The sequence below is a fragment of the Dipodomys ordii genome, unplaced genomic scaffold, assembly GCF_000151885.1.
Source record: "Dipodomys ordii isolate 6190 unplaced genomic scaffold, Dord_2.0 Scaffold36, whole genome shotgun sequence".
Taxonomy (NCBI): domain Eukaryota; kingdom Metazoa; phylum Chordata; class Mammalia; order Rodentia; family Heteromyidae; genus Dipodomys; species Dipodomys ordii.
Genome location: NW_012267252.1, coordinates 9,368,251 through 9,394,485, shown reverse-complemented (window position 1 = coordinate 9,394,485; position 26,235 = coordinate 9,368,251). Strand labels below are relative to the sequence as shown.

The 26,235-nt window shown below is 38.6% G+C and overlaps 1 protein-coding gene across 1 annotated transcript in view; it reads left to right on the top strand.

Annotated features, from left to right (window-relative positions):
• Nucleotides 1-26,235, top strand: part of Sorcs1 (sortilin-related VPS10 domain containing receptor 1) — a 481,478-nt gene that overhangs the window by 397,346 nt on the left and 57,897 nt on the right. Inside the window, exons 11-17 of the mRNA XM_013017825.1 lie at nucleotides 4,079-4,181; nucleotides 4,434-4,510; nucleotides 6,286-6,377; nucleotides 8,342-8,449; nucleotides 9,936-10,053; nucleotides 11,527-11,657; nucleotides 15,190-15,303. Of these exons, the coding sequence (XP_012873279.1) occupies nucleotides 4,079-4,181; nucleotides 4,434-4,510; nucleotides 6,286-6,377; nucleotides 8,342-8,449; nucleotides 9,936-10,053; nucleotides 11,527-11,657; nucleotides 15,190-15,303 (743 nt within the window). The remainder of the gene's footprint in view (nucleotides 1-4,078; nucleotides 4,182-4,433; nucleotides 4,511-6,285; nucleotides 6,378-8,341; nucleotides 8,450-9,935; nucleotides 10,054-11,526; nucleotides 11,658-15,189; nucleotides 15,304-26,235) is intronic.

Genomic DNA, 26,235 nt, shown 5'->3' with positions numbered 1-26,235 from the left:
TTTCCCCCCAATATTGTATATTGAAATTAGTTGTTATAGGGCGAGATACTATAGGATCTATGGGCTGTAGTTCAAGTTGGGGAGAAAGAACTGGAATCTGAAATGGTTGGACTCTCAAATGTCTCTACTTGTGTCTTGAGTTTACTTTGTTCCTGGTGGGAAAAAAATGTCTCCTGTCGTGCAGTGATTCCCCATTCACTTTCGATAGTGTGTCAACCACAGCTGATAATTATTGGATTACTTAGAGCTATATGCTGACTGAGATTATCCAGGCACAGAAAGACAAATACCACATTACTGTGGAAGTGAAAAACCACCAGATGCGAGGAGGGAGAGGAGGAGGATGGTGGAAGAGGCCCTGGTTTGGGGGAATGCAGGCTATGTTGGTCAAAGAGCGAAGCGTTTTAACAAGTCAGGAGGAATCAGTGGTAAGTATCCACCCAGGAAACATGATAAGCCTGTTAAATCTAGCTGGCAGTTATGAATACTTGCCATGGCTCAAAGATTTTGTCTGTTCAAAGCAAAAAAAAAAAAAAAAGCTGACTAAAGAAAGGTAAATAAGACCCAAGGGATTCTGATAGGTTTGCAAATTCTCTAAAACATAATGAAATTCTGCCCCTCTCTACACACATTTTCGCGGTCCTGGATTCACATCAGCTTTTCAAACCTTGTACTTGACTCTGCAGAGATGAAGGACCAAAAAAGTCAGGCCTAGAATTAGCAAACCAGTGAGTAAAGACAAAGGACAGTTTGCAAATATGTGTGCTGCCTTTGCATCATGTATAAGTTAGCCACTAGGCCATTGGTGATTATTTTTGAACACAGAAGGGGAACTTTCCTGTAAAACAGGCTGTGCTTTGACCTTTTTAGGGGTGGATACTGGGATAAAGCAACACCTGCGACTATTAGCATGCGGTAGGTACTCAAGCACCTGTTTGCTAATGAGAGAAAAGAAGTCAGAAAGGCAAGAAGCAAGAGAAAGGCTGATCACTTGCTTCATGATTTCACATGGACCCATGTCCAAAACTTGTCAGAGTTTTAAGTGAAATATATGAACATGAATTCCCAATGCTCTCCTTTTAAAACATTAGATAACTCTGCAAACACTTTAGGAAGAAACAGGAAGTATAAGGAGAAAAAACATAATCACAGAATATTCTGCATGTACCAGCTGGGGGCAATCCAGTACTACAAATGTGAGAGTGGAGAAAAAAAGTACAGAGGAAAGATCATTTTCTAATGTTGCTGCCACTGTGTGAACTGGAGCCTTTTCCTCTCCAATTACTATGTCTTAGTCCTCTGAAAACCATAGCAACAGGGCAGAGCAGTGCTCAGATTGCCGACTGAAAGGACTGTGAAATGCCAAGTTTCCTGTACCAAATAATCCTTGGCTCAGGTGGCAACTGAGCTTCAAAATCTAGAAGCTATGACAAGCAGCTAGCTCAGAATTACAAACTGGGTACACTTATCCAAAACTGTCCTGCTCTGTTAGGTGACATAAAAAACCTTCATTAAAGTTTCATGACTATGAAAAATCCTCAAGACATAGGACATCTTGAAATGCCATGGAGATGGTGACTACATTATTCTGATTAATGAAATTTATAATCAAGTCCATCTCCTCCTGGCATTGTTCTGAATAACATAGTGATTTCTTCCATGCCCTCAACAAAAGAAGCATAACTTGATATGCTAAGCTTTTATAAAAAAATTGTCTTTCTTAGACTCTATGCAAGCTTTTGCAGAAAATGAAGACTACTCCTGATGTGTCTTCTTCATTTGTAGGCTATGTCTCTTAAAGGGATGACATTGTGCCACACTTAAAATAAGTAAAAGTTATTCATGACAGAATTAATTGTAATAGATCATAGAGAGACCTAGGAGAGCTGCAAGTAGCTAGAAATAGTAACCAGCAAGACAAAAAAATGTATGTTTTTCTCTCAAGTGTGGAAGATAGAATTAATGTATAAATATATAAATGCACACTTTGTAGTAGTATCCACATGTTCACAAGCATATCGATTGAAATACGGTAGATTCAGAGAATTCGAGTTTGATGCAATTCCTTAGAAAGGGCAAGTCACAGTGCAACAAAATAATCATAAGAACTTGGGTGCTTAAAGTGGGACTTGGGATCAAGGGGAAGGGAGTAGACACATGAAGAGAGGTGGAGGGGAATGCAGTTATAAAACACAACGCATGTTTCACAAAGTTAAGAAAACTGAGGGAAGAGGTGAGGTTAGGAGGGATTCAGGAGAATAATGAATGGGGTGAGACACTCATCAAGATACATTGAATTCCTACCTTACTTTGTATATGGCAACTCTTTTGTATAACTACTTAAAGACAAAAAATAAATTAAAAAAGAAACCTTTCATGAATAAATAGTTTGACATCTGATAGTGATTAAACATTCACTTAGTGTTGTCCATTGGTGATTCAGAACTTCTGTGACATTTAACAGTAGTACCTCTTCTACTCTTCCACTTCCACAAAATGAGGCTAAAACACTTAATTCTGGTGTTTCTTCTCAAGAGGTTATACTCCAGACTCCTCTAGAACACTAGAAAGTAAAAACTTCGCTTGGAAGCTTTGCATGAAATTTTCATATAAAATTGCTTCTTGAGAGTTTTACTTTCTCTGTTGGCTATGAGGGGAAAAATTGCTATTGTGATCTGCTGATTTATTATTATTTTTGCCAGTTTTTTGTTTTCTGAGTTTCACTTTTACTTTGCTATTTACTCTACCCTATACAAATTTAATCATTGTAATCATTGTATCTTTGTCACTCTCTAAGTATCTGCTGGCTGAGACTTATAGAGCAGGATAAAAGTCATCACAGCAATTCACAGGTGATTCCACAAACTCAAGTTGATAAGATTAAAAGTAATCTTTTTGAGAGAGGAAAAGATATGTGGGTTTGAATACATACTTATATTTTTTTTACAACTCAGCAAGGTACTATTATAAACAAAATTTGTGTTAGATTTGTTATTCCTCCCCTTTTTTAAACTGTTGATATTTTAATGAGAAAATCTCACCACAGTTTTGAAGCACAGACAAACTGGTTCCTTAACTATTCACTTCAACTTTATTATTAGTGCATTTATCTGTAAGTATGACTTTTATTCTGACTGGAACTGAGAGGCTTGTGAAGGGAATGGGATCATTACATGTGTTCATTACACGCAAGTATGAATACGTCACCATACCATTATGCTGTATAGTTCGTATACACGATGGCAAAGAAATTGATTCTGATAATATCCAGACTGAGACATTTACAATCATTTTGAAGGTGTTAGGACTGTTTCACACCGTACATCTTTCTGTACACTGAGATCAGGCTGAGTAAAGAATGATTGTGAGATGCCAAATGTTTTTTTTTTTTTTTGCAGGCCCCTCCAACCTTACTCAGTCTTGTTTCCCAGCTTCCTACCTAATTTTCTGTGTTTAGTCTTACCTAAGTGCACGTTGTACTGTTCAACTCTTCTACTTTACTTTTGCTATTCGTATTACCCAGGCCCTATGTGTTGCTTTTCATCCTGACCATTTCCTCTGCATTCATGGTCCATCCATCCTTGGTAGCATTTTCTACAAGGAGTCTTTTCTAATCTGAAGGTAGACCTTATCTCCTCCCCTTAGAATTTCAGAACGTTTTCACTCCTATATTTTGATTCAGAAATGACTCTCTTTTATACGGTAATCAATAGAAACATTTTATTCCTTAGTTTAAATTCTGGGCTGACCAGGAGTAGATTTTAGTATGCAATTCTTTCAAAAGCTTCACCTAGTGTTTCCCAGACTAAGTATGAACATATTTATAAAATGACCAAGTGATATTTAATTAAGTAAATTTGTCCTAAATGAAGGTACTCTCTTTTTCACCAACCTGGGATCTATGATGTACCTGGTAGAAACTAGATATGTGTAGAAATGAAAAATGATAATAGGTGGTTTGATGGAGAGATGCATGGATGAACAGATGAATGGATGCATGGATATATGGATGGTTTGATATTGCTATAAATCTGGGCTTTAGATTCTGTGAATTTATGACTCTGTCTCCTCTTCTTAGCCCTATTGCTCATTGCACCTTCACCTGAAGGTTTCTGAGAACCCCTACACTTCAGGGATCATTGCCAGCAGAGACACAGCTCCAAGTATCATAGTGGCTTCAGGTAAGGAGTCTGCTCACTTTCCTCGCTATTAGAAATGCCATTTATTTTAAGACACTAGATAACTGCACTTGTGACTTAATAAACCAGCTAAAATATCTTTGAAAATATCTTTGAAAAACACCGAAACCATTGGCTCTGCACCAAGTATGCTGAAGAAAACCTAGCTTTCTCAAGCAATTCAGGATGCTCACGTGGTCTGTTGTTCTGTTTTGTAGAACATTCCTTCCACTGATAGCAATATGCTTTTTCTAGGTAATATAGGTTCTGAATTGTCAGACAGTGACATCAGCATGTTTGTCTCTTCAGATGCAGGGAACACCTGGAGGCAGGTAAGAAAATACCCTGAATGGGTGCTGCTTAAATTCTAATGGCACAAAAATTGTCCAACTTGGTTTAAGGCCAAGAACTTGTTCTGTATTACTACACATAAATCCAAAAGCTGCTGAGGTGTTTTTATTATTTTTCTATTTAAAAATAGTTTTATTATCTTTAGTTATACAAAGGCGTTGCCATTCCCTGAGGCAATTTATACAGTGCATCTTCCATTGTCCACCCTTTCAGTTGTCACGAGCCTTTGCATTTAGTAAACATTTGTGTATTTTACTTTTTGTCACTTAATAAAGATATCTCTGACCAAGGCATCCCTCTAAGAACACTTATAAGTGAAAAATGAAACCAAATTATGTCTGAAATAGCTTTCCTAGCAACGAAAATTGGAATCCCTGAATCTGTCATATAGAAAATATGAAGCAGAATGCCACGACCCCTTGCCTTCAAGTCAGAGTGGAGTCAAATGCCATGATAATAGCCCTTACCCAGGTGGTATTCTGAGATGTTTAAATCTCATATGCAAAAGAGAGAGTAATAACCATCAGGGGGCACATGTTAGTTAAAGTACAAGTGGAATCACTTTTAACCAATGTGTTTAGCTTAAATGCTTTCTGCCTTTCTTCTGAATGAAAATTAGGGACCCCTGGCATATAAAACAAGCCTTTAATGAGGCTTAGCAATCATAACAAGATAGGAGCTTAATGCATAGTTGTTACACTTCAATAAATATGTTTTAATAACCCACTGACGTTTAATTAGCATACAATAACTAGCACTGTAAATTGAAATCTAATGCACAGGTAATCATACTTAGCAATGGGAGTGTTGGGCTTTAAATTTTAGAAAGATGGGTCTAAATAGTGATGTGTTTACCATTTCTTACCTTCAAACCTGTAATACATCCTCGGTGGGTTGCTCATATTTAGAGAAAAGCAATTTGTGGAATAAAGTCAGAGCAATTGGTCTTGCAGGTACATAGAGAGGCCTGTTTTGAGGAAGCATCCTTTGGAAAATAAAGGGCCACGGTTTCTTTTATTACAAGGCATAAAAGCTCCACTTCTCCAATCCTGGCATGAATCTTAGGCTAAGAATGTTAAAAAGAAGAGAGTATTTCTGTGTTGAAGTCGAAACAGCAACTATCTTCTACAGAAAGGCGTGATCTAGCATGTCTTCATTATGACTTCAAATTAGTTTCTATGCATTTGTAGAAAGATCAGTGATACCAAAGAGGACAATTTCATCTTGATCGGAACTGTATATGACTTAGTAGGACATCCAAAAATCAACAAGAATATGTTTCTTTAATGACACTTGACAATGTGGAAGTAATTACATATGAGGGCATGGTATTGCAGCAAGTCCCTTCCTTCATCAGTTACTATTTCTGCAGCCTTAAGCAAGTTACTGCATCTCTCTATCCCTTAGTGCCCTTGCCTGTAAAACTAAAAAAGCTAGAACCAGCCATCTCTTAGCATCTACCCACAGGTAATATCTGACAGTTACCTAACATTCTGACATCAAAAGTGTGACTCAGTTGATAATAGCATAAAGATAAAGGAATATAAACATGAAGGCCTACTATTTACTCTTTAAAAGTTGCTTTTTTATATGCCAACAATCATTGTATATGACACACCAATGTCCATGTAGCCCCCCATGGTTTCAAGTATTGTTCTATAACGTATTTGCACAAACCATTTTCATGCTGGGAGAGAGTTTTGACTCTGTGCATACTCAGGATGTGTCTCTACACGTGTTTCTCTTTCTCATCCAGATCTTTGAAGAAGAGCACAGTGTTTTATACTTGGATCAAGGTGGAGTCCTGGTTGCTATGAAACACACATCACTCCCCATTCGACACCTTTGGTAAGGGTCGCCTGCATTCGAGGAGACACAACATCTGGTGGTTCAGTTAGGACTAGTTTAGGAGTCAAGCTACCAGTCTGCAACTGAGCTTGTATTAAAATGCAAAGGAATGCTAGCATGTGATTTACACCTTGGTTCTCTTCAAGCAAGATAACTGCTGGAACATTATTTTGTAAAGAAAGAGTGGAGATGATACAAAGGAGAAGGTTGAGAATTTCTACCCCCGGGAGAGTAATTCCTTATGGTTTTCAGATGTGACCATGCCCTTATTTGTTTTCTCAGCACCATCACTGCTAACACCATGTTCAGTGTCAGTCAAAGTCTCTCTGAGTAGCTATAGTACTTGTAGTCAGCTGCCCCAAATAACATCTCTTGAGGTTTAGAATTTACATTATTTTAGGCCTCAATGCAAAGATCAGCTATCCATGCAATTTTACTCGTCTGTTGTTTCTGCCCCTGTTGTGTGGTTTTTGTGAAGTGACACTGTATCCTTTTATGAAGTGACATTCTGAATTCTACTTATACCTTTCTCCTATGAAGATCCAAGTACTGATGTTCAGAGGGGGTTTCCGATAGGCTTTTTCATTATTGTTTGATAGTGATTTATAATTGGGTATAGTGATATGACTGTAATCATAGTATTTTGTAAGGAGAAAGATGAGAATCTAAAATTTGAGGCAAGCTTGGAATACAGGCAGAACTCTATAGTGAGATTTTTGTCTCCAAAAATGAGAGGAGGAGAAGGAAAAAAAGGGTGAAGGTAGGAAGGAAAGTAAGAAAAGAAAATGAAAGTACCGACAAAAGGAAAGAGAAGAGAAAAGGAAAGGAAAGAAAGGAAGTTAAAAAGACAGGAAAAGAAAAGGAAAAATGAAAAAAGGTGATTCTTCCCATATGTGAACTCATTTAAAATCAGATGCATGGTTGACTCTCCACTGTTGTTTAGATGATCAAGGCAAACGAAGACTTAACTGGGAAACACCAAAGAAATTATCTTGTGTAACTGTCTTGTGTGGGCTTCTATAACAAAATATCATAAGCAACAAAAATGTATTCCACATGGTTCCCATCTGGAAACTGGGAGCTCCAAGACCAAGGTGTAGCAGGCTCAGTATCCTTATTTCTGGCTCATAACCAGTGCCTTCCTCCTGAGCTTTTACAAAGTAAAAAGGAGCAGTGATGTTCTCCCAGTCCTAACCTAATCGCACCCGTGAGGAATGAATTTAAGAGGCACTAATTCTATCTATGAGCAAATCCCATGCTAGAGGGCTCCATCCTTATGACTCCTCCTAAAGAGTCTGCCTCCTCATATCATCACAGGGGTGATTAAATTTTCAGAAGTTGGATTTTTGTAACGATACACATGTTCAAACCATAACACTGACCATCAGATCTGTAGACTTTTCTTGCTTCTGAGACCTCATCCTTCCATACTCATTCATAAAGGCCGACAAGGATGTATAATGTAAACATAGCAAAGATATGGCCACTGTGAGTTATTTCTCTGGAAATTCATAGGTCAGTCTTGCAAGGTCAACAGTCTTCAAGATCTCCTATAAGATTCACTGCTAGATAGGAATGAGGGTTTGGATAAGAATTAATGAAATACCTTAGTGTGCAAAAAATTCTGTTAGATACTTACTATGACTCTCATTTCCTAGAGCTCTCTCCTTTTTGATACCTCAATACATGTGAGTTCCAGTTACGCCTCTCATTGTATTTCTGTGTTGATATATAGGATTTTTAGTTTTTCTTTTTTGTATAATTTTTTATTTTTAACATTGTCTTTAACTATTTGTAGAAAGGTATTTCAGTTAAATACATCAGTGTGTAAGTGCAATGAAAGACTCCCTTTAACAATGCCCTTATATATGCTTCATCGCCCCCATTGCTTGTATGTCTTTTCCTAGAAATGACTTTTTGTTTCTTTGTTTGAGATGTGATTACTTATTTTATGCCTTTGCTAGGTTGAGTTTTGATGAAGGGAGAACTTGGAGCAAATATAGCTTCACCTCTATCCCACTTTTTGTGGATGGGGTTCTGGGTGAGCCTGGAGAAGAGACTCTAATCATGACGTAAGTGAAATTCCATGCTGAGCGGCGGTCTTTATATGAGAGAGTAAACCCAAAAAGTTGCTTTGTGGTCAAGCTGGTTCGATTTACTCTTATTAGGTTTGAGTTTATTAGCAAAACCCATACATGCCACTATGGGAGATCCCAACAAAGAGAAAAGAAAAACATGCAACTGTACTTGGTAGCGACACTTCTGTGATTGTTAAGAGACCCAGACTAAACAGTTAGAGCAGAAGGACTATATTCTTTTCCTTGAATACACAATAAATTTAAGCAAATTAGAAGGAAATACTTCAGTAGAAAACCAACCTATACATTTGAAACTTTAATAATAAGCAAAGAATCTCAGGTGTATAAGAATAATTTGCCTTTCAGTCAGAACACAGCATTTGATCACAGCCCCACCAAGTATTTTATTCTTTGCAGGTTCTATACTTAATCTAATTGTGAGTCATTTTAGGGAAACATTGAGAACAATTTGTTCTTGTGAAATTGCATTTACACTCTTTCTTATCTATAAGGTGATGATCATTAATTTGCAAAAGACTTGATTAATGGCTTGGTTGTCTATAGGTTAGAAAACATAGGCTTCCAATTTGAGATGTTAGACTGCAATATTCCATCCCCTAGAAAACTTGTCACAGAAAATAGGAAATGAAAGTTCTGAAGCAGTACTTGATCCTGTAATACACAAAATGTCAAAATTAAAGAAAATAACTGGCACTTTTCTGAGTGCCTCCTTTTATTTTTGTTGTAGTGGTAGAAAACAGCAACAAATTACCTGCTTGTTATACTACCCGCTTTTGTTTTTTTTATAAAATGAATATTTAAAAAGAATATGGTTGTGTAAATGACAGCTTTGGAGTTCTTATTTTATCCACACCTATGAATAGTCATTAGAAAAGCTACATTAAATAGCCAAGTTTATCAGGAAATACAAAATAGAATATATAATGTAACAGTAGTTATAACTGCTTACATCTGTCCATTTCTCAAGGACAAGAGGGAGGGTAAAATAATACAGAAACCATAGGAACCAGGTATATTTGCCAAGGAATCTGGAAGTACATCTTAGACCACCTACAATGTGATTGTTTTGTTCTTTTTCTGTTTCATTTTGACTCAAAAGCCTACTTGTGGTATAATACACACAATGATGGCAGAATCTGTACAAATGTGTTAGAATATATGTAAGTGGGCTCTTTAGTCAAACGCAGTGAAGTATGGCTGAAGTAGTTATTAGCCATCTCACTATTGTGTTTGCAAAAACTCCTTGCTTTCATACTTCTTGGTTCCTCAACTACAAAACAGAAAACTAGAAACCATGCCCTTCTCTTAATTGTGTTCTAAAGATTAACTTTTATAATCTGTGTCATGGGCTTAGGATTGCAGCATCACGCTCATGGAAATACTCAACAAACATGAGTGGTTGCTCATGTTGTGGTCAGTATGGTCACTGAGAGTATGTCTATCCCCATGTATCCTGTAGAGTGTTTGGACACTTCAGCCACCGCTCTGAATGGCAGCTGGTCAAGGTGGATTACAAATCTATTTTCGATAGACGGTGTGCTGAAGAAGACTACAGACCTTGGCAGTTACATAGCCAGGTAAGGAACGAGAGAATTGAAACTGAGCCCCGGGCAAGATGTAGGGGAATGTGGAGAAAGAAAACACCTTCTTAAGTCTCAGAAACTCAGTGTGTCCATTTCATTATCTCTTACATACTCTGTGTTCCACAACAGTGAACAAACTCAACATTTATATCTTGTGGTAAAACGATATCTGTTTATTATGATCCTCCGAGATAAGGAGATAAAATTTAAATGTGCTTGCCTTACACTTACAACTCAAAATGAAATGCCAACTCAGCGCTGAGAGCCAAACATAAATTATCTGAGCCTGTCATTATAGGTGCATAATGTGGGCAGGGTGAGGAAAAGATCTTCAGTTTCATCTAGCACTGCAAACAGAGGTGAGGCATAAAATAAAAATTAATGCTCATGGGTGGCACCAAAAGAGGCCTTCATCCCCCATTGCTTTGATTCCCTGCGAACACAACACTTCCTACCTACCCCACTTCCCCCAGGTATCTTCTGAGGATCAGAATGCAGTAGGAGAATTTCTAGTAGAAAACATGCCTACATTCTGCCTTTTCAATAATCTAGCTCATACCAGATCAAGATGCTAGAACGAGAGAGTTCTTGTCTGATTTCCCAAAGCAGAAGTCATTCTGCAGCTCACTCTCAAAGGATAGGGAAGAAGTTCTTGCTGCAAAGCCATCTCCATATTCAGATAGTGAAACATATTCCAAACTCAGACAATGTAATTTATTTCCATGTACATGTGTAATAAAACCAGTTGAAGTGAGTTTCTTCAAGAAAGATAGTGAATAGTAGAGCAAATAGAATTCTGCCTTAGCCCTTCAGAAACACAAAAAGAGTTCTGACTGATAGTGGGCGTTGCATCAACTCCAAACTCCCACGCTATTCAGAGACTCAGCAATGAAATCATCATTCATTTACATTGCTCCTATTTCCCTTTGGGGGATGATATTCAAAACTTTTATTTATTCCATGGGATGAGACTGAATTTAGCGTTCTTACTTGTCTGTCTGGGAGATGAAAATGAAATCCATTGCTGTAAACCTGTGTGAGAGGAGACATAAATTGGGATATACTTCTTGGTGACACTTGTCTTTCATATGGCCATTAATGACCAACTAGATATATATTTTGTTATATGGGAATTGAACTTAATGGCTACAACTTTCCTACCAATCTACTATTTATAGGGTATCTTACTTACCTACATTTTCTTCACAGTACTGAGCTTATCTTGGGCAAATAAAAGTTTGCTTAATGAATAGAAGTTCAGAATGTATTATTAGACAAATCACAAATGCTTCTTCAGGTTTATAGTCCTTACCATAGCAGAAATCAGAAAGAAAATGTGAGCACTAAAGCAAGCTCTTAACAGCCATAGTACAATAAAGACTAGATATCTCCCCAAATGTGCACTGATATGAAGCACAGAAAGTCTAGGCTATGTGCTCGACTCTGTTGGCACTTGTTTTCTTACAGGGAGAAGCATGCATCATGGGAGCCAAAAGAATATATAAGAAGAGAAAATCTGAGCGGAAATGTATGCAAGGAAAATACGCAGGAGCTATGGAGTCGGAGCCCTGTGTCTGTACAGAGGCAGATTTTGACTGGTGAGCTTGTATAGTTTTCCTGTAAAGTTATTCAGTATACCCCATCCACAAACCTAAACTTGATGGAAGCTGAGATTTGAAAAATCTGGGACCTGCATAGAATAGTGGCATGTTTCATGTTTTTATGAAATTATTTAGAGAGCATTGTGGTTGAGGACATTGTGGTTCTAGCTGTGTACAAGTGCATATGGTGAAACTAGAAATTTCTTTACATTTAAAGATTCAAAAGATTACCGGTAATTATCTATAAATTCTGACGACAAAAAGAGACCACTATCCTCTCTTGGCTGCTTTAAACAATGACTCTGAAAACAATCATTGGCTTCTTTAGGAGCAAACATATTTATGCTCTAGATAAAACCTTTCTGGCATTGAGGAGCCTTCTAAAGGAACGATGATCTTATAAAGCATTTTTCTCTCTATTCCTGAAAGTTTTAATTTAGTGATCAGCTGGCAATAAAAGACATTATGGACTTGTTAAGCATGTATTCAATGGGGTAGAGTTACGGATCTTTGTCTTTGTGAACCTTGTGGTAAAGTTAGTTTAAATTGGGAAAGTAATGAGACACTGGGAGCTATCTAAAGAGTTGTAGAGTTCTGGGAACATTGGCTATGCAGAAAGCTAGCTTGTAGGGCCAGCAATGTCCTTCCTTATTATTGCTTAATGTTTGGTGTTCAATTGAGGGACATGAGCTATGGATAAGGAACTATAATCACTTTTTAGTAACTTCTATCACATTTTCTGTTACATTTTTCTCTATATATGTATATGTAATTTTATATATTTTATATTATATATATATAGTTTTCTTGAGTTTAGAGAGCAAAGTTTCTAAAGTTGTATGCCAATGTGAAACAAGGGTGAACAAATACAACAGTGTTTTGTGGAAAATGACTGTACATTGTACATTTTTTGGGTAGAGATGAGAGAGAAAAACTGGGAGAGAGCAAGGGAAAGGGGGACATGGTTCCAAAAGACTTGTACTCGTTATTCATTACCTGATTCATGTCACTGCAACCCCTTTGTATTAAACTCTACAATAACAATATATATTTTATAAGTTCTCATTGGTGATACTTTAAAAAACCCAAAACAATTGAATCTTGGCCTGTGCAAGAACTAGTCATTCCTTAACAATTTATTCCTAATTGTGCAGCAATTGCATATCTAATTAGCAGAATGTCAGCGTTTGAGCGGAGATAGAGTTTACATATATGTCTCATTTTTTAGGTAAACCTTTTCTCCAATGATAATATACTAGAGATGTTCTTTGGGGAAAAAAGAGGCTGAGAAGGCCTAGAAAATTTGGGTGCCAGCCATCACAGCAATAATCAATAGCTTCTCCCATCCTGATGGACATGACAAGTTGGGAACCAGTGTTGTATCTTGTTGGGATCAGCCAAAGGGCATTATAGCTATTCTTATATTGGAGTTCACCAGTTGCTCTGCCACCCATGACTTCAGGTTTAGTAATGCAGTGTTACTGTAATGATAAAAACATTTCATCCCTTCAGGATGGCGTCCTAAAATACATTCACGGAAACAGTTATCAAAGAACTTTCAGTCATTAGTTGCTTCCTACATTTTTGAAATCTGGTTGTATCTCACATCCCTCTATTCACAGATAATGTGCAGAGGAAATCAGCATGTAACAATGGGTTTAGCTTTGGCTAAACATGTTATCTTCTTGTGGAGCACAAATCTGCTGTCTGAAATACTAAACAAATGTGAAGGGAGGTATCTGAATCAATATCTTGGTTTCTCCTGAGACTTTTGCTTGTTTGGGGCTGATCTCTGCAAGGTTCTGAAATAAGCCAGTATTGTGGCTGTCTGTCTGTCCTTCTTTCTTCTCTTTTTTCAACTGAAAGCTAGTCCACACCAGAGGGAACACAGGATAAGGAAAGAGTTTCAGACTTCACTGCTTCCCAATCCTGTACATCCCTGTCTTGGCCCAGTCCATGCATTCATTTGTGTTTGGAATCTTGCTAACTTATGCCACTAGCGGACCTGTATTCAAGGAATAGAATGGATCATAAACAAGGCTCTTGGAAAGTTTTCTTTTCAGACGAAGTGTTTGTGACTGCATGATTTCTAAAAAGTCTTTAGAAAATTCACCCATGACCTTGTTGACTTTCTACCCATGGCTGGGGTTTTGAATGTAGCATAACAAAAGGTATTGTCCTACACTATCCCCCTTTGCTTGGCTCCCTGGATATTGCCTTTATTGACCTTGCCTGTCATTCTGCAGCATTTGTAAAGTAAACACTGCATGTTCTGCAAGCAGCAGTTCTGATGTCTTCCTACCCATGCTGTGTTGAACCAGCACCAAATTCAGCTGGTATGTGAAGAATTCTAAGTACCAGCTGCCTAGTGACCCACCCCTGAGTGGAACCCATCTTTCCCTTCCCACCCACTGTATGCCAGCACAGTACCTCCATTGCACAGATGGGCCAATTCATACTAATGCTTGCTGATTGCTGCCCGCAAGTTGTTTGTGCATGTGGAGGTGCAATTTGTTGTCACTCTCTGTGCCCAGTTGTATCTCCCAGAAGCCAAGAACATTGGGCCACTCACAGGCCCTTAGAAGGAATATGAGGAGAGTTTGAAAGAAGTCTTTGAGTACTTCCAGAGTGGAGAGAGGATTTAGAGTAGTTAGTCCCAACGGGCAGTACTGATTTCCTAGGACAGAACTTTTCCTTGGGGAACTGCTCCAGACATGCTGGAAGGACATGTCCCTTTTGGCTGCCGCTTGTAAGCATATGGCCTGCGCACACAGAGCCCTGGCTCAGCTCTCTGTGGCAGATACAGATGTCTTGGAAGAACATCCCAAAGGCATCACCAGTAATGAGGCCTTGGCCACACATAGCTGTGTTCACCTGTGTTTTGGAGTTGACCATAAAGCTTGAGCTTCCATCTTTGCCGATTTTCTAATTATAATCAATACTGTGTATCTTTCTGATGATGATGCAGTCTTTTTTTTTTTTTAGCTCACAGCATTTCAGTGATGTTTTTAATTCTGTATGGTATTTTCATGGGTCATAGGTGTCTTATTAAAGAATGTTCAAGGGCCGGGAAGGTGGCTCAGTGGTAGAGCGCTTGCCTTGCATGCATGAGGACCTGGGTTCGATTCCTCAGCACCACATAAGCAGAAAAAAAAGTCAAAAGTGGCGCTGTGGCTCAAGTGGTAGAGTCTTGAGGTGAACAGTTGAGGGACAGTGCCCAGGCCCCATGACCGGACCCTCCCTCCCCCCCAAAAAAGAACGTTCAAGGGTAACAATGCTCCATAGGAATGGACTCATTACCTTGCGCATGCAATTGTAACCCCTCTGTACAATATCTTTACAATAAAAAAATATTAACAAAACAAAGAATGTTCAAGTTTCGAGAAGACATTGATTGAGAGAATGCTCGTGTCTTGACCGACCAGAGTCGAAATTGGGTGTGGTCTAACCCAGACTTACCCTTTGAATAGTTTTGCTATGTACTGAGTGGTTTTTCTTGGCTTTTTTGTTTTTTGTTTTTCTTCAACAGTGACTATGGCTACGAGAGACACAGCAATGGACAGTGCCTCCCAGCCTTTTGGTTCAATCCATCTTCTCTGTCAAAGGATTGCAGTTTGGGACAGAGCTACCTCAACAGTACAGGGTGAGTTCCTGAAGCAGTGCTGTTGAAAGGTGTCGTGCATTTTATGGACAAATTACTTCTGGACAAAGGCTGAGCTTCTTTGCCCATAGCACAATGCATTTGGGTTTTTGTGCTGTGATAATCCGGCATGGCTTAGCATTGATAGTGCAAGCTACATCTGAAAGGAAGACCCTGTCCCAAATAAAACAATGAGGACAGTTTCTTGGATGAAGAAGGCCATGATAGTAATACCACATGAATTACTTTGCTTTTTGATACCTTATATTTTTGAATTGTATAAGTATATGAATTAATATTAAGTATATGAATTATTTAAGTATCTTCACAGCATTCCTGAAAAGAAAGACAACTAGATGGTTTACACACACATGTTTGGGTTATTTCTGTTTTATAGAAATGATAGTCAATAAAGGAGCTCATTGGCTTTTCAGGAGTATCAGAAAGCTGCTTCACTTTCTGTGTATGTCCAGCTCTGGACATATTGAAAGCATATAGTCTGATAGATAAGACTGTGATCAGTGCCTGGAATTTAATTAAGTTAAATATTCCAGGACATAGGGAGAACTTCAAGACTATTTATGTGTGAGCTAAGGTAAACATTCCATCACGTTGGGGAAACACGCCATGGCATTGCCACAATGCAAGTGCTGCTTATAGACATGGAATGGTGTTCAGAATTTACATGGATTCTGATTCAACAAATTATCTGTAAGAAGGTATTTCTGAGCTATTAAGGGATCCTGAACATACCGGTTCAGGTGGTCTATTAGGAAGGGTTCTCAGGTAGACATAACCAAAATAAGACATAGATAGATAGATAGATATTTAGATAGATAGATAGATATGAATAGATAGATATGTAAAATGAATTGTTATAAGGAATTGGTTTATTTGATTATAAAGACAGATATATTTTAAGTACTATCAGAAAAGGCAAAATCTTGGCAACTTAATGATGTTAATATTTAGCTTTTATCTATGTCGACAGACCCTGATCCTAGAGAGCTAATAATGTAATTTCTGTCCAAAGACAAAAAAGCTGAAGAGCCAAGAAGAGCTCATGTTTCAATTCAAATCTGAAGGAAGAAAAAAAATTCCCAAATCCCTATTGGATTGCTATCAGGCATACAAATTCTCTTATTTGAGAGATCATCAAGCTATCACACATTTTGTCCTATTTTATCCTTCCATTTATTGGATTGAACCCACCATGTTAGGGAAAGCCTAAACACACAGTTTCATCCTTAAGTATTGCATTCTACAAACTAGAGAGACATTTGAATAAAATGGCCATCCCCTTTTAAATAAAATGACAGTGGATTCTTGAGTGGCAATAGATGGGAAGAAGTGGAACTTTTCCAAATTAATAGGTAAGGAAAGTTATTTTCAGGTAGATAAAAACAATGAGAAGCCAGGTGCCAGTGGCTTACGCCTGTAATCCTACCTACTCAGGAGGCTGACATCCGAGGATCATGGTTCAAAGCCAGCCTGGACAGGAAAGTCCGTGAAACTCTTATCTCCAATAAAAAACCACCAGAAAACCGGAAGAGGCCCTGTAGCTTGAGTCGTAGAGCGCTTGCCTTGAGCTGGAGAGCTGAGGGACAGCGCCCAGGCCCAGAGTTCAGGCCCCAGGACCCATGAAATAAAGGAAGGAAGGAAGGAAGGAAGGAAGGAAGGAAGGAAGGAAGGAAGGAAGGAAAGAAACAAAGAAACAAAGAACAATAAGATGACCCTGGTGACAGGCCTATGCGGGCTGTAGTCTCAAGGATAAACCAGATACCATTGCCTATACCATTCAATAGCCAACTTGCACTGTGAATCTCTTGAGTGCCAACTCTAGCCAACCCCTGAGCAACTGATAATTAATGCTTAGTCAGTACAGGACCTTTATTAACCTCAGGGCTGGGATGATATGCAGATATGAACCACAAGTGCCAGGACAGTCCAGCAGTGAGTGCTTGCCCTCATGTTGCTCCTTAGGGCCCTGAGACTGGCAAACATATCGGCAAACTATAGATTGGGCAGGGTCTGCTGAACTGAGGGCAGTGTTAGTGAAGCTTAAAAAGAAAACTTCCCAGCATCATCTTTTTGAGGGTTTAGTTGAAAGCATGCAGGAAAACCATCCTTCCTCTCTTCACTTACTATTTTTTTAATGGTTTAAGCTATACATGAATGCATTTGCCTCTACCATCAGCTTAGTATTCTGTGTTCTTGTGTTTATCCATCCACTTTACCATGATGGAAAAAATTCTAGCACAGGCTATGATTATGCCCTGTAGTCATGATAACCTTATGATGTACAAACATCTTCTTCTTCTTCTTCCTGTTCCTCTTCTCCTTCTTCTTCTTCTTCCTCTTCTCCTCCTTCTCCTCCTCCTCCTCCTCCTCCTCCTCCTCCTTCTCCTCTTTCTCCTACTCCTCCTTCCTCCTCCTGTTCCTTCCTCCTTCCTCCTCCTCCTTCTCCTCCTCCTCCTCCTCCTGTCAATCTCATTGTATAGCTGTGAAGGGATTCACAATTGTTTCCATTATGAGCTAGGATTTAGAAGCAAGGGTTGGAATAAGAAGTACAGAATTTCCCTCCAGGTGTCCTCTGCCCTTTCTCCTTAGACCAGTGGTGTCATGCTTTCTAATGCTCACACCTGGAGCAGCATGTGAACAAAACCTGCCAGTTTCCCTCTGTCATCCCTGCCCCTCTCAATTTCTACCCTCACAATTACTGGCACAGAGGAGGATAGCGGTTTCCTGACTCTTGAGGATTGAGAGGGAAATATAATTGATACATTTTGTTTGAAATGAAACAAATAAGGATATCCAATGTAACATTTGCCATTTGATGTTACCTTTAGCAACTGACTATTTGTTTGAGGCTGAGTTCCTTAACCTATAAAATGTTGCTGTTTGCCTTGAGGGTGTGATTCAATGTGAAGCTGAATAGAAAGTATGTCACACCAATGCCTAGGACATAGCTATATGGTTATTACTTTATAAAATACAAATGCCTTCAGTAGTTATCATGGAAGTGCTTCTCAAGAGTGGAAAGAAAAAGAAGGGGAGAAAACTCTTTACTTTGATTCTATAGTATAGACATGCATTTGAAGCATAATAGACACTTCAGTTTTGACATCTCAGCCTGTGTTTCCTCATCTATAAAGTAGAAATAATAACCTCCATGAACCAATAAAGTCACCGACACATAATTGGAAAGGGATGAAATCACCCTTCACCAAAACACAGATTCCACTCAGGTCACACTTACCTACCTAATGACTGACAAGTTCCTTTTGCTCAAATAAAATGAAAACAATATTCATTTGTATATTTTATTGCATGTTAATGCTAAATTGACCCCACATTCCTTCCTCTTGGGTTCTCCATCACAGCTTATAAATATCTCAAGTTACACATACACATATACACACTCATGTAGTTGTACTGATGTCTAGTTAGATTATGTTCATTTTGTCCTAGAACCGGGGAACAGGCTACAACTATTTAATGTGTCTAATTAGCAGGAACATTGCTGGTTTTATGCTGCAGTGAAAGAATTTGTAAATAAAAAATAAAGCAGGCATTGTGGTGATTTATTCTTAGAAAATAATAGAATCTTCTCAAGGGACAAATTTTTGGTGCTACATAGGATAAAAATATTTCCAGATGTGTCTAAAAAGGCGTTCTTAGAGTTTTTTGCAGGCATCATTAATTCATCATGGAAGAATGCTGAAAGACAAGTTTTGCCATTCCTCAGGATTAGTTTCCTAATCTAAAGTGGGGCTATTTAGCCAAAAACCACAAGTTTGTTTTTCTTTACAAAATTTAGTAGCAAAAATAAAATGCATGCATGCATTCTAGCCATGTAGTATCTCCTCTATAGTGAACAGTTGCTGTGTTTTAAAATAGCTCTTTATAAATACATTCCTCCATCCACCAGACACAGAAACAAAAGACTCTCTCTCTAACTTACCTTTCTCTGGAATTGAGAGTTCCAGGATCTTTGGAGGGTGCAAGTACTTCGCAGGTGACCCCATTCCAGATACCCTCTGGGGATTCTGTTGTTCCTCTTGTTCTCCACTCAATGACATTTGTCAGTGTGCATCAAGGAGAATAATTGGCCCTAAAAGTGCTTGCATGTGTTTAAAGTCCACAGAAAGGAAATTGCTTGCATTATTTACAGACTTATCACTACAGGGGCCTGTGAGTAGCTGTCTTCTAGCCAAGAATCATGCAGCCTCACAGCAGACACATACTAATTGTCACACTGAAGTGGACTCTTCAATGTGGACTTCCATCTTTGTATGCAATGGCTGAGAGGTTGGGAAATGAAGATGATGTCTAAACCTGTCGTGCATGGAGCCCCACTTGTTCACGTGGCTCTTTCTGCCCACATCAAAGTGCCAATTCCCATCTAGGTACTCTAACATCATGGCTAGATAATGCCAAGTTAGCCCAGCAGCCAAGAACTATGGATCATTCCCTGTGTGACATTGGGCAGCCCCTGACTCTCCTTCTCATCTGCAAGGCAGAGTGATCAGATCAGTTTTGAACACTCTGGATTTTCCACCATCGTTAGGAATGGTAACCTGGTAGGATTTCCTTGGATTGCAGGGGGGGGGGTGTCTTTATATAACTTAGCTAGATAAGCTGACTCACATTGTGGATTCTGTGAGCAATCCTTGTGATATTTTATGTCAAGTCATTTAGTTAAGTGTGACCATATGTCCCATTTCATCAAGCTTGTGTTCAAAACGAAGTCACATTCCATTTACCATTCAAATTAAATGACTTGTTCTTCCATCCTGTTTAATGCAAGGAGAGCATTATTGCATCCACCTGGTCCTGTCTTTATCACGCCAGCTGCCCATTTCTTAGGTCTGTCTAATCCAGTTTAAGGGACAAGTCCAGGGAGCTGTTGCCTTGGAGAGAAAACCTTCAAAAGCCTGCTTGCATAGCCACACATAGCCCATCCTTTCTGAACGCTGCTGTTATGGCTGCTATATAAATTACTGTTGATTTGTGGGCACATTACCCCCTGAGCATATCTTCATATCTTATCACATGGGATCTCAATTAAAGCATAAATGACAATCTTTTAGCTGCATGTTGCTAATGATAAAGAGTCCCCAATGGCTCTCCAGACACCAGAGAGATATGTCAGCCTGTGTATATCAGGGTGTAATTCCTCTTAACTGTGGATAAGACAGTATCACCCTTCACCAACCAGCATGTATATTGCTGTCCTGGAAGCAGTTTCTCTAGATATAATAGTGGAACCATCTATTTCTGGCCTGCTTGTTCAACTGTGTCTCTGTAGGCCTTGATCTCTGATGTCAGATAGCTGTAACTCTATTGAGGAGCATGCATGAGCACCCACACACATTGCGGTTTTTCCTTTATACTGCTGCAGGGCTGAGAAGTAGGTCTTAGACAGATGCCGTGCTAGAACTGGTCTACTTCCATGTCTCTTAAGTTTGCTCCATACCCTGCTTCAGGAAGGCCAGTGTCATTGTAAACAAAGAACAAAAAACAATATTTTTCCCTTGAAAGTAAGTGCAACTGGTACAATCAAATAAAAGAAACTCTTTAAAGTTTTTCTCATGGGGACAAGTGACAATAATATGCATGTGATCTAGAAAAGCTTGTAATTTTGGACCTTACATGTGATAACTACTCTGAAATTTAAAAAAAAAAGTCAAGCAGACAGAAAAGCATGATTTTTGACTGATGTTTCAAAGACCAGTGATGGTACGATAGAAAGAAAACACATCTGACATAGGATGAAGAGCACCAATGAAAGATGACAAGTAGTGTTCAGAATGAGTGGAGCTCACAAATTATACCGAGTAATGGGAAGAGCTGAAGCTAGAAAAATGCATGAAACCCAGATCATAGACTTCATTTTAAACCTCAACGATCACATGGGACATTCTGAATGATTTTCAGGAAGGGATCTATTTGATTGCATTTGATCTTAATCTATCCTGGCAATAAGTATGAAGCTTTTCTTTCAAGTGAATAGTTAATATTTAATACATAATTTCTTAGTAAGTTTCAATAGTTCAATATTAATAAGTACTTAAATTATGCACTATGGTTGGTGCAAAACCTTTTTAAACTACACCATCTCCTTTAATCCTTTTGGGAATGTTAATAAAAATATTCTATAATTATCTATACATGTGAAAAATCCAAATATTAGAGAGGTTAGGTAAATTGCACAAGTTTATATTCATGAGAGCTTGAACTTAAACCCAGGCAATTTGTTTTCACAAAACTAGTTTTAGCCTCAGCAAGAAAGAATTGCCAGGGGAACTTAAAACAAAATCAGAATAATAACTAGAGCTTGCAATTAAATTAGAACTCCTAGGGACAAAGTATTTGTTGTCCATATTTAAAAAGTTCCCCCAAGTGATGCAAAAGGTCACACAAAAATAGGATTGTTGGACTGAATTCCATGTTGGAGGGATAAGCGAAATGTCTGTTCATTACAGTACTTTTCCCAATGGCCAAACTATGAAATGAACCCAATTGTCCATCAATAGAAAATAGGGAGTGCACCATAGATTTCAACAGTCCTTAAAAAAAACCAAACTCTGTTTCTCTTGACACCACGAGTGAAACTAGAGGAAGTTATTCTAAGTGAAATAACCCATGCTGAAGAAGAAAAACACTAGATCATCTCATATATATGTGCAATCTTCAAGAATAATAGAAATAAAAGGACTCCTAGAAGCTGAGGGGTGAATCAAGAAGCAGTGAAAGAGGAAATGTTGATTGAAGGATACAGAAGTTTAGTTTCACTGGAAGAATAAGTGATAGTAATCTATTGTTCTATAAGGTGGCCAAAGTAATATATATTTAAATTTTTCCTTAAAAGTGCAGTGTGTCCCTGGCTACCAGTGGCTCATGCCTGTAATCCTAGCTACTCAGGAGGCTGAGAGCTGAAGATTGTGGTGAGAAGCCAGCCTGGGAAGGAAAGTCAGTAAGACTCATCTCTAGTAAACTCTCAAAAAAGCTGCAAGTTGCCGGGTGCCAGTGGCTCACGCCTGTCATCCTAGCTACTGAGGAGGCTGAGATGTGAGGATCACAGTTCAAAGCCGACCTGGGCAGAAAAGTCCATAAGACTCTTATCGCCAATTAACCACTAGAAAGCCGGAAGTGGCGGTGTGGCTCAAGAGGTAGAGTGCTTGCCTTGAGCTGAAGAGCTGAGGGACGGTGCCCAAGCCCAGAGTTCAAACCCCACGACAGACCAAAAAAAATATCTGCAAGTGCAGTTGTGGTTGGAGTGATAGAACACTCTCCCCAAGCAAAAAAGCTCAGGAACCGTGCCCAGGCTCTGAATTCAAGCCCCAGGACTGGTACACGTACACACAAAAAGTACATTTTTTTCACTTCAAAAATGGAAAAAGGATAACTAACTGGGAGGTGGGTCTGCCATTAAAACAAAAAAGGGGGGATCTGTACAGCACACGGGCAACAAAGATGGCTCTGAGAAGGAGTTGAGTGGGCAGAGCCCAATTTGCTTTACATTTAGTGTGTAACCAGCCCGTGGAAGCTTAGGTGCATGATAGGGTGTGACCTTGACAGTGATTGGTTCCTCTTTCTCCCCTGCCATGCCACCAGCTCCTGTTTGCTTTCAAAAGGGCTTGCTCTGTTAATAAATGAGTTTCTTCCTGCTTGAAAAAAAAATGGAAAAAAGCAAACCATTACATTATATTCTATATGTACTATTATTTAGCAATTGAAAAAAATGTTAAAAAGGGCAAAGTTGCCATCTACTGAGCAGAGGCAACAATGATAATTTCACATGCAATAAAGGATTATAAATATTTTACCCCAATGAACACCCAAAACTCACAAGGGAAAATTAAAAACAAAAAAAACAACAACCTGTTAAATAGGAAAATTACAGAATATGAAGACTTCTAATGCTTCTTTCACAACTAAAAAATATATGCCCTTCATCTTTTTCAAGACTTTCTGGCAGAATAAAAGCCAAATCAAGGAAGTATGTGAAAAATAGAAAAGATGGCAGAGGCATCTCGAGATAGGGAAGAGGAACAGAGCGGCAATCGGATTGTTGGAGTAATAAGGCACTCTCTACTGATGAGCCGTAGGTAATATCAAAGGCACATTTGCAGAATGTTTCCCTTTCTGTAGTTGTACAAATACTCCCTTGCCATTACAAAGCACTTTTCTTCTTGGCAGATTGAAGAATGCTTTACCAACTAAATCCATCCCAGCAATATTCAGAGCTCAGGTCCAACAATATCCTAAGTCGCCTTGTTATTACGGAGGTAGCAGCACCATTTAATAACATATTAAATGCATTATTCATTTATGTAACTCAGACCCAGGGACAGCTGCTGAGATGAAAATAGAACCATTCTGTAATGCTGAAAGCAGGTGTGTGCTTACTTGAGTACATTAACTCTGTATTTCTGCCCAATTTTCTTCTAAATTTCAGACACAGGTCTGGTAAGGCTAATGTGATGCCATTTCAGTCCAAGAAATAAAATGGTCACAGAATGGTGTTTAATGACTAGTTTAAAAAAATGCAAAAAAAATAAAATCGCCAACAAACCTCTCTGTGGCAGAATCCCAGGGGGACAGATCTGTGCTTTGGGTTGAAGCAGAATTTTACTGCTGCAGGCCACAAGGAAGCCTGAGGTGGTGATTGGTCTGAACAGAAAGCTGTCCCGAGGCTGATGATGGCTGTAGTGCTGGCGATCCTGGGCTCCGATGGCTGTTCAGTGGGACAGTGCTCAGATGCCAAGTGATAAAACAAATTACAACTTTTATTTGCGCAGTGCCTCACATCCAAAACACAAGGGCACTTTCTGATGCACAGCTCTGCTCGCTGAACTGCTGTCATTATTCTAGATGGCCTGGCTGTCCAATTTCTTGCTACTATTGCTAGCATCAGAGTGCTTCCCTTCTCCAGTGTCTGCACCTTGTCTTTGTTTTGAGGGTTTTCCTATCATCTCTCTTCTGCCTACAATAATTTTTTCTTGTAATCAGCCTACTCTAAAGTGATTTTTTAAAGGACATCACCTTCCAATTCATAGACCTGGAAAATGAACAATCAGAAAGGGCAGTGATCTTCAGGCTGGAGCAGGATTTTGGATATGCCCCGATGGGTTAGTTGTGAACTCTGGTTGGTGAGCGTGGGTAGCAACTGGATGAGGAGAGATGAGGGTAAGATGTTTGCAATGGTTCAAGCAGTGGTGATAGTCCACTGCTCTGTGTGCATTTCAGCATTGAAGCTGATACAGATAATACATTTCCATGCTGTCGTCATAATGGTGTGGACTTCTTGATTCCTAGTCTGGGATCTCTAGGGTATAAGGAAGCCCCCAGACTATGTAGTGGGCAGCAGAGGAATGACCGTTTCTGGAGACATATGGTCCATGGTATTGCCTATCTGCTGTTGAGAAACTTGTTAACACTGCATATGTCAACTTCTTTACCCTGTATATTGGGAATGATTGCAATATGTTTCTTATGAGGGACATTTATATACAAAATAAGTGAGGACAGTCATGTTAGGAACTTAGCACTGTGAGTAGAATACAGGAAACACTCTAGAATTTTTTTTGCATTTTTTTTTACTACTTTACTACCTTGAAGATTTACTTTCAAAAGTGTTAAGAAGAATGATTTGGCTTGAGTAGAATGAGTTTATTGGGAGAGTAGAATGCGTAGCACAGGGAAGGCTTTATGTGATGAATTAGGGGATTCAGGACTTACCTTGAGCTCATTTGGAAGCCATGAAAGTTGTAAAGGGGGGAGAGAAAATAAAAATATTATTACATAAAAAATACATTTCACGAGAACTTCTTAAATGATAGGACAATTGTATGTCCTGTCCACATTAACCCATTTAATCCTTTCACCTACGCTCAGACATGATTAGATATTAATGACAAGCCTTGTACTAATCCACAGTATTCACTGCACTTGTGCAGACAATACTTTGTTGACTTTTTGGTAGTCAATCTTGAGAGTTAGCAATAAAGAATGTGGGCTAGAGTGAGACATAAATGGATTTGAAAAGTAACTGGAGGACATATCCAACCCACTGCCAGTGTCATAAATAGAACTTTATGAAAGCATAAAGTTCTATTTTTAAGTATGTATCAATAGCCTGGTAACTGTGATAGCCTGGCACCTATAATCTTTAATTACTCATGAGGCCGAGATCTGAGGATTACAGTTACCCAGCAAAAAGTCAGAACTGAAGACATGGATCAAGTGATAAAGGGGCAAATGTGATAAAAAAAAAATAGACAAGATCACAGATTACTGAGTTCAAGCCCTAGTACCTGCACAATAAACAAATTTTTAAAAATGCATTGTCTGTTATCTTTCACGGCATATGAATAGGACTTATTTGTCAAGGCAAAGACCAAATAATTTGTGCAGTTAAAATTTATTTATCTGAGCCTCTTTATTAAAAGTTTGTCAAGCTCCATTCTATAATAGTGGAAAGTAAGAGCTTTGATTATAACCATCATGAGCTCTACCATTGTCTCTAGACAAGTGGTTTGGAGAAATAAAATGCATAAATACATAAAGTACTTATTCCAAACCCTAAAGTAAAAGAGATGATCTGGTAAAAACTGAACCTTAAAATTCTTTATGTTTTTGTTGGTAATAGGGATTGAACTCAGAGCCTTGGACTTGCCAACCCTTTGAACCATGACTCCTTAAAATTCTTGAAGTTTGATTATACTATGATCACAGTTTACAATTTACTATTAATTGACAAATAGTACAGGAAAGTTCACTTGCATAAGACATTATTGCTTCCTGTTAAAGCTAAAACAAGAAAAAAGAACAAGAATGGAGAGATTTACACCATTTGAAAAAAAACTGAAGACTCCTCAATGTGTGGTTTCAACTGTTTGATTAACATAGTTTATCATGAAATGAGTA